The sequence below is a fragment of the Aphelocoma coerulescens genome, chromosome 2 (assembly GCF_041296385.1).
Source record: "Aphelocoma coerulescens isolate FSJ_1873_10779 chromosome 2, UR_Acoe_1.0, whole genome shotgun sequence".
In the NCBI taxonomy this organism is placed as follows: domain Eukaryota; kingdom Metazoa; phylum Chordata; class Aves; order Passeriformes; family Corvidae; genus Aphelocoma; species Aphelocoma coerulescens.
The window spans coordinates 160383819-160393455 of record NC_091015.1 but is presented as its reverse complement, the minus strand read 5'-3'; the positions used below and the strand labels follow the sequence as shown (position 1 = coordinate 160393455).

The following is a 9637-nucleotide window of genomic DNA, read 5'->3' as shown; positions in this document are numbered from 1 at the left end:
TCCTTTTTTACAGTAAAATTAAAAGGACTGAATGATGTTGGTGTCTTGGAACAAAAGCAAGACACTTCCCTTACAGGAGCTGTAAGTGAAAAACCAACTCTGGCACGACTTTAAAAAAAAAAAGAGAGATCAAGTATATTTTTAAGCTGCAAGCTACTGCTATTGTTGCCTACTTTTTATTTTGTCAGTGTATTTCACGAGAAAACTAAATCCACTGTGAGGCTGTCAGGATAAATAATTAACACTACTCTGAAATCTGAAATTAACATTACTCTAAACTCAGTGGAGATGCTGCTTTTGCCAACACAGTGGTCTCCACAGTCCCAGGAAGAAAACTGCTTTAAACACTAGAAAAGTGGGAAGAACTGGTGCACCTGTCTGCTCATTGCATTTGCCATGATTTTCCATTATTCAGTGTTCTGCTGTAGGAGAAAGAATGAGTTTAAACTTTTTTTTTATGAAAGAAAAGATATAATGTGGAATTACTCTCCAGAAGCAACAATAAGAAAAGAGGTCCTTGCATGTCTCTTCCATAAGTGGCTCAGCTGTTAAATTGCACTGCATCAAGGCCCCATCCTCAGTTATGTCAGTAAAGGGTTTGTGACTTCAAAGTAGGATGAAACTGAGAGAAAAGTACTCTGGATCTTCTAGAAAATTAAATTCTATTCCAAGAGCTGAGTAAAAATCTAGGAACTGTGTGAGGAATTATCTGAGAATTACTCAAAAACCCAGTTAATGAGCAGCAATTTTCAAAAACTTCCCTTGCCATCCCCACTAGAGTGATGCAATTCAAATAAACTTATTGAGCCATGGGGATGCAAAAGGCAAGTTATGTTTCCTGAAGCAAGGGCACAGTGAAGAAAAATTAGATATTGAATTAAGATGTCATTACTTTCAAGGCAAGATTTTATTTAATTGGGCCCTCAGCTTCCTGAACCAAGAATTCTATCCCACTGCTCACTGTTCCAAGGCAACACTGCTAGCAGAGATCATTTTGTCCAAGTACCATTTCTGCTGGATGTATAAACTTCCTCTGGTGATTAAGCCTCATTTCAGAGCACAGTGAACTTATCTGAGGCTGTGAAGATAAATGGCAATATTGATGCTGACAAAACTGGTCTCAGAGTCCTGAGGTTCAACACAGGAAAGGCTGTAAGAATATGGATCACTTGGAGTGACTGAGAAAATGGGCTAAGCTGACAGGAAACAACCCCATCTGTAAAACGATTTTTACTCTCTGAAACTTGGTTTTTCTTTTAAATGAAATCTGTCATAAGATCTGATAAAAAGACTGGATACTTAACACGTGGGAGTTTCACTCATCAGTTTCAGAGTGTAAAAGCTGCTGACCAGCAACCATATTTATGGAATGGAAACTAAGCTGTTGTACCTACAGGTTACGAAACAAGGTTATTTATATAATTCACAAAAAACCACAGTGACGAAAACTGGATTCTTACTATGAGTAAATCAAACACCAAAATGCATCTCTTGTACATCCTGGTGAAGCATCCAGCTCCTGGAGATAACAGTCACAGGTGAGATGAAAAATATCTACAGCAATAACAGCCCTGTAAGTGCCATCAAGGTAAGCCAGAAATAAAATCAACACCCACACACCGCAACATCCTCATCTCTGTAAGAACATCCTTTCACAATGCAGGTGAAGCTGAAGCAGGAATGGAACTTACCATCAGCAGCACTCTCCTGAAAAGGTCCCTATCGGCTGTCTCGGTGAGCAGGTGGATGCTGGTGACATCCGCCCCACCGCGGTCGGCTCCCAGGGAAACCCGACTGGGATCTCCCCCAAAGCTGGCGATGTTCTGCTGCACCCACCTCAAAGCTGCCAACTGATCCAAAAGGCCAGCGTTTCCCCTCACCTCAGCAGAACCTGGTGTAGAAAACAAAATACAGCTGAAGAGAAAACTATAAACACCAAAGTTTTGAGTAAATGTTACATTTTGAGCAGCTCTTGCCGCTGAAACTTGACAAAACTGATACCAGAGTTTAAAAGTCTGAGGTGGTCTCTTCCAGGGTAATCACTTTACACACCGACTCCATTTCAGTTTTTACCACTCCACAGGGCAGCCCTGGAGGTGCCTCTTTGTCTGTCCCAAGGACAGAAAGATAACACTCCAACTTCTAAGCTTCACTAGAACGCATCATGGCAGGAGACTTGAGTCCAGGCTCAGGTATCCATAGATTTAGCCATATGATTCTTTTTCTACATAAGTAGCTCAATCTTAAAATGAATTAAAAGCAAACAAAAAAATCTGTGTGTTTGCCAAGTTCTCAAGTTGGAAGGGACCTATAAGAATTACTGACTGTTTCCCTGGGGTACATCCGATTGCATATTTCCTTCCCACATCCCTTTTACACTTATCCTGCCTGACCAATCATTATAAATCACAACATCTTGAATTTTTTTACACTCTTCCAGGTATTATTTTAAAATTTATAATATTTCTGTCTATATCCTTTGAGATTGTCCTATGTCTATCTGATAGAAATCTGATATTTATATTTTTTTCATATTTTTGTAAACATAAAAACAAATAAATAATTAATCTGGTGCTTCTCCTGCCTAAGTATGACCACTCCTTTCCAACACCAAGAAGTGGTAATCTGATACTTTGATTAATAAGAAACTAATGCTGAAAGCATCTAATGATGCAACCCTGTAGGTAAGCTTGATTTTATGTCAACAGAAGCAGAAATAAGTAATTCCTCCATGGTCTGTAAAAAAGGAAGAGAAAATTATTATTCCCTGTCTACTTTTTTTAATCCACAATGAGCCATTCATTTTCAAAGTTTTAAAATTCTTCACACTTAAAACTTGGAAAAAACCAAAAACCCAGAGGATAAAAAAGAAAAGCCGTGAGTAGAAAAACAGCTGAAACTATTTGTTTCTTCCACTGCCAAAATCAAATAGTACAAGTTTAAAATAAGGGTAGGTTCAGAAACTAGGGAATCGAAGTTAACAGAGTGTGGAACAAAAAGCTGCCACTTCTTGGACAGGTCTTGGGCAAAGAGCAATTAAAGTGCACATCCTTTGCACTGCTGTAATGAATTAGTGAGGTATCAAACACACCAGTTTATTCAGCAGAATAAATATAGAGCAGAACAGATTACTGTTAACCTTTCAGGGCTTAGAGATGCCCACACTACAACAGCCATTGTCAGGAACAGCCTTTCAGTAGGGCAGCCAAAAACTGAATGGCCCAAAAACCTGACCTATAGCCATTGTTTCAGATGATCAGTCCAAACCACACCAGTGAAGCAATGGAGGAAAAGCTTTCCCTGCTTAATTTTTTTTGGTTTTGTGGTTGTTTTTTTGGGGTTTTTTTAGGTTGTTCTGCACACCATGACCAGTTCCCAGAGTTCTCAATTCAGCAATAAACCCACTCTTTAAAAAGGAAATCTCATTTTAAGGGCTTGCTGCATCCCTATTGAGACTACTCCAAAGGAAGCAAAATCATAGAGCCCTTCAGGTTGGAAGAGACCCTTAAGATCATCAAGTCCAACTGTTAACCCAGCACTGCCAAGCCCACCACTAAACCATGTCCCAAGTAACACACCTACATGTCCTGAAATATTCCCAGGGATGGTGACTCCACCACTGCCCTGGGCAGCCTGTTCCAATGCTTTACAATCTCTTTGGTGAAGAAATTTTTATGTGCAGATCCATGTAAATATTTTAGCCACACAATCTGCCTTGCTACCAGTATACTAAACAAAAAGACCTAAGAGGGAAACATAACCAGTTCCTTTTTCCCTGGCAAAACCCACAACTGGGTTGTGAAATATACCACACTGGAGAACAGATGCATGCATGGACATTCATAGGAGTTAGACTGAAAGAAACATGTCTGCCAGGATTGTTTTCCACTGCCTTTTTGTAGGAAAAGATCACATTCCTGAGGACCACAGGAAACTGAAAAGAAACCAGAGTCCTTATGTGCTTCCTTCTGTTATTACTAAACAGGAGAAGAACAATAGTGCTAAATAAAAGCAAGAAAATCATTCTGTTTTATATGACTTCATGGAAACTTAAAAGAACAAAACCTAAAAACATGACTGTCTTCTCCAAATTCTTACCATCCCTATCACTGGTAATTCACCTTAATTTTTTTTGAATGCAAAGTGAGAGGTGAAGGCACTAGTAAGAATGTGCATCACTTTTTGCCACATTAATGGGTGACAGCAAATTAAATTAAGCATCTTTTATGCATAGAAGAAAAAGAGCTCTTTCACTTTTTGCAAAAGCCCTGCCACTGGGAGACCGGAACAACTGTAGAACTAACAAAAACTCCATCCAAACAAAAGAAAATCTGTTGTTTTCACTACCCTTCAATTCCCTAAAAATCCATTTAACTCCTTCCTTTCTAGTTTGCAATTTATAACAACTCAAGAGGATTCAGCACTTTTGACAATGAAATTAATATTATTCACAAATTCATAACTTTTATTTCTAACTGTAGGGCCTTCTAACAGTCCTTCTTCTAGGTCCTAAGGGTGAACTTCTGTCTCCTTTGAACCCAGCAGCAAAAGTTCCAAAGGACCGGGCGAGAGACTGGAAAGTTAATGGTTAATGACTTAAATAATCACCCATCTGTTGTCACAGCACCAAGCCTGACAGAGCTCAAGGTGTGTTTGGACAACACTCTCAGGCACATGGTGGGGTTTTTGGGGTCTCCTGTGCAAGGCCAGGAGTTGGACTTCGATGACTCTTGTGAATCCTTTTCAACTCAAGATATTTTATGAGTCTAGGACTGTACGATTTTTGCAAACACACATCAAGGACTTCCCAAAGAGAAAGAGGCCAGGAAAGACTGCATTTCTTCTTGGCCACAGCTCCACAGTACAGAGGAGCAGGAGAATATCCCCAAAAAGTTCCTGCTTGTAACGCATCATCTCTATCTGAAGGTTTGCAGGAATGCCAACCATATACACCAAGCTCATGTATTGACATTTTGGGACATGCAGGTGGAACCCTGTGAAAAAGAGACTGGATCATTTCCCTGATCCCTAAATTATGGGCTATCATATAAATACTGCTACATCATATTCAGCCCAGCCAGCAGTTTCCACTTAAGAAGAAACCTAGGTGAGTTTCACAGGGCTGAAGGAGGGTGGTGGGTAATGTGTGGGCACTGCTGTGTAATGGAAGCTCCCACAGCACATATCCACACTGCATTTGGCTCTAGACAAAATGAAATGATGGTATCACTTTCATAAACATCAGGCTTACACTGATGAAAACAGTGATTTTTTCCCCACATACACCCATAACCAACTTCTTATCTAAGTAAGGAGCTTGTAGTGCCATCTCTCTATTTACAGAATGCAAGACAGGCTTTGCTGGAAGTGAGCTTTGAACAAAACAGTAAGCAGAGAAGGGCAACAATAACCAATAATTGTGGCTCCAACCCCAAATTAGGCAGAATCAACAACATCACTAGCATTGAACACTCAAAAGAATCATGAGGAAAAGTATGTAGGTCAGGTATTTTCAAATATGGCAAATATGACTTCCTAAAGGTCATAAATATATTAAAATGCACACTAAAGAGACCGAGGATTGCCACCAGACTGAAAGAGTTTCACTTGCAATTGTTGCATTTTCTCTCCATGAGTCTCTACCTTAAGTTACCCTGCCCCAGGCAGAAGTGAAAGACAGTAGAAAAGTGTTCCCTACTTGCTTAAAAAGGCAAGATGAAAAAAAAAAAAAAAACAATCCCCAAGACCAGATGGCACAACCAAAAAGGTTTAGGGAGATAGAACACGTTTTCATGTGTACCTGCCTCTTTGTACAAGACAAAATCCTTTTTGTAATGGGGATTTGTATAATTTTTAATGGCAATTGGTATTAGGAGGCAGGAAGGGGGCAAAAGTCCTTTATACTGGAACATGGGGAAGGGTTGCAAACAGAACATGCAAATGTACAGTCGCATCCAGGACAGTACAGATTTAGATTAAATGTTGCAAGTCCTTCAGAGAAGTCAGACTGAACTGCTGAGGAACCAACCAACTACCTTTGTGCCATACTTTTAATCCTTTCACATCCTTCTTTCCATGAACCTGAAGTTATCTGTCTCTGCCTCTTCCCCACTCTGACATGGGCACAGGAGAGCATCAGCAAAATTTCATGGATGGAACAGGTTGGAAGTTGGAACCATTGAAAACCATACCCACAATGGTAGACTACTGGAATTAGTATGAATTTTGATGACTAACCTATCTTCACATGTGTCTGCAAAGCTCAATATCCAGAATCTCATCTGAAATCAGAAATCTAGCCAGTGCTTTGATATAGATACTTGGGTTTGGTTTGCTGCTGTCCCTGTTCCCCCAGCCACTCCCCTTTCTCTTCTGATCAAGTCTCCACCATTTCTCAGTCATACTTTTTCAAAAATTAAAATAATCGGTGAAAGATAAAGATTTTTCAAGTTAAATAATAACTTTAACAAATAAAAATCAGAAACGGAAGTGTTACAGAATGCAGAATCGTGTTTGCTCTGGAAATCCATGACTTACCAGTGCTCAGGAAGCCAAAGACACCGACCCGGTAGTTTGCCATCACAACAATGACGTTACCAATGGCAGCCAGGTATGATCCATCTAGGGTTGTCTTTCCCTCCTCAGCGTTGTAACTTCCCCCATTGTGGAAGAACAGCAACACTGACATGTTTCTGACCTGCCATGACAACGACCAGATCAATATTCCTGTAGACAACTTTGGTAGGTCACTGATGAGAACTCAAGCAGCTTCCTCATGAACATTATCTAAGCCTTTTAAAGCTCTTTAACAGTGACCATAAAGAGGGGATATCTGCCTATCTGTCTAGAATTTAAGGGGTGTTGTCCACAGTTGTCCACAAATTGTCCACAATGACCTATATATCATTAAAGAGGGCACCATCTCCAGTATAAAGATCTAACAGCTCCCCTTTGTTCCACCGGCCAACATCTCCTCTTGGCCAGCTCCTTCTGCCTTGGCCACTGAACATGTGGTGTGTGTGTCTCTGCTAGACCACATCTGCTTTATACAAACATGCAGGAAAAGTTCAAACAAGTGAGAAATAGGAGAAAGAAAAGGCCTGTTGGGTTGCTCCATCTTGAGTAAGACTGAGTCAATAGCTGTGCATTGCTGCTTCCTGCTCTCAAGTCTTCAGCACTCCAACACTGCCTAGTCTCAAAAATGTCACTTGACATTGATATTGATAACACTCCATGCTCCTTCAATCCCCATGGAAATTTTCCCCTACCAGATATATAGAGGGATCCTTCAGAGAGGACTTTGTCTCTGCAGAGGAGAGACTCACATCTCATGAAGCACAGAGGGACTCTGCCTCAAAAGAGCCCAGCAGGATTCTTGCAATGGCAAGGAGTCCTGGTCTGCACCCATGTCATCGCTCCTGGCAGAGCCACCTGATTTTGCACAGAAACAGAAGCTTTTTCCCAAAGCAGCACCAGGTGTGGACCCCCTCTGTGCACACAGCAGGGCTGCAGCCAGGCTGCTGCTGCATGAGCAGCAAAAAGGCAGAACAGCCCCAGGACACCTCAGCACTTACCAGCAGGTTACAGGTCTGCCAAGATAACACTCAAAAGAAATATTCTTCAGTGAGCATAAGGGGGGAGCTTGGTTTGGTTTTTTCCCTTTTTTTTTTTTTTCTTTTTCTTTTCTTCCCTGCAGCAGTATCAAAGTACATCTGGGGTTGGTTTTCCCTGCACCTAGAGGGCAATGATCTCTCTTGCTGTTATTTTCTGGATGGAGCTTAGCTAAACACAGCAGTCCCATCTGTTCTGGCAAAGAACGTCTCCAGCAAAAAAACAAACGGCTGTATGGGAGAAGCAGCAGAGTAGTGATGGCTGCAGCATCCTGCAAAATCACAGATTAGCAGGCAAACTACCCTCAACTGCCCTTAATTTGCACAAAATTTTGTGCACTCCTCACTTATCTCTCTGATGAATCATCTCAGGGGCTTCTTGTGAACATGACAATGTTGCCAAGAAAACACAAGAAATTACAAGCACTGAGACAGTTGTTTTTTCTCATGAACTTCTCTTGAATTGAAACTGCCTAACTTGTAGTGCCTTGTCCCTGGTTCCCATTTCTGCACCGCACGCAAGACAGAGAGAGATGGGGGTGAAGAAAAAAGTTAAATCATCTGTTATCACATGGAAATTCATTCTGAAATACAACCACATCGAGTTGTGTCAGCTAAAATCGTATTAATCATTATTTTGAGCCTGCTCCATCCCCTCAGCTCAGCATGGTTAAGCCTGAGGCTCACACTAAGCATTTCCCAAGTGTCCACACCCTCCATAGCACTATGACCTCCAGCTCACCTGTAAATTGCATATTAAATTATTCTGAATGACTTCACACAATAAAAAGCTTAAGAAGGGCAAAGATGGGCAGTAAAATTTGGAAATGGCAAACCAAAACAACAATTGCAACAGATACGGAGTAATTCAGGGGAAGACTTAGCACTGGGACTGTGCACAGAGCCAAGCATCTGGATGTAGCATTCCAATTTCTGGTCTGCACCAAGCCATGGTAAGCCCAGAAGCTCCATCATGGTCTCATGACTGCAGGGGCTTAGGTCCCATGTGCAAACCCTAAGGGGGGAATGAAATTCAGCAGCCACCAGGAAGCTGCAAGTCAGCTGGAAGTCTGAAAAGCTTCATAATATTCATAACCATCTTGTCCATCACGGAATGACAGCATGGTTAACCTTGTGTTGGAGCCATCTGGTCCAACCTCCCTGCTCATCCTTCTGTAAAACACTTGATGAGCTACTTGGCAGGGATAGATTTAAACTCGACCAAGACAGGCAACCTCCAGTGTTTTTACTACTGTACAATAGTGTTCTGTAAAGAATTGAGTGCAGTGGGGATGTGCAGGAAATGGAGTAGGAAGAGAGATAGATTCTATTCCTATTTAATGGAAATTTTAAAGTCTTTATCTTACAATTGAACCTTTTCTAAATAAAGGCAAAGCACAGCTTTGCTTTGCTAGTGTGACAGGTGGTGATGATTATAGGAGGAAAAAAGCCAGAAGTGCCAGTTTAACGGTGGTACATGTAGCTATGGAAGCAAAATGATGTCATTCACCTTCTTCACTGCTTGACACTTTGAGAGTCCTTTGGTGACAGACAACAGCCCCTGCACAGTGCTCTTTTTCAGGCTCAAAATGCTCCTGAATGACCTCTGCATTCACTTCTCTCTGGGAGATTTTTATATTCCGTATTTACTAGCTAATTTAACTTTCCATGGGCTGAAAATCTACCTCTCTGTATGTGAGCAAAAAATAGAGCTTGCCACAAAAAGAGGCAGGAAAATGCAATGCCTTCTGTTCCCAGCTACTTCTGCAAAACCAGAAACTTTAGTCTGCTCCTGGACTAGACTTATGCATGTGAAACTGATTTTGTAGATTGTACCTACTTGTACTTTACACGTCTACAAAAGGCAGGAGAGATTCACTTCACAGGACTGACAAGGAGAAGAGACAAGCCTATTTAGTCTGGTGGAAAATACAATGCTTTCAAATAAACTATCTTGAAAGCAGCTCTTAAGCATAGATGGCAAACTGCCTGGGACAGCGACCTGATGTTTTCAATAAGTGGTGACT

General features: G+C 41.1%; 1 protein-coding gene across 1 annotated transcript in view; it reads right to left on the bottom strand.

The window, feature by feature from the left end:
- TG (thyroglobulin) overlaps positions 1–9637 on the bottom strand; it is a 149068-nt gene that overhangs the window by 64081 nt on the left and 75350 nt on the right. The window contains exons 40-41 of the mRNA XM_069005512.1: positions 6538–6697; positions 1692–1891 (exon numbers count right to left, since the gene is read on the bottom strand). Of these exons, the coding sequence (XP_068861613.1) occupies positions 1692–1891; positions 6538–6697 (360 nt within the window). The remainder of the gene's footprint in view (positions 1–1691; positions 1892–6537; positions 6698–9637) is intronic.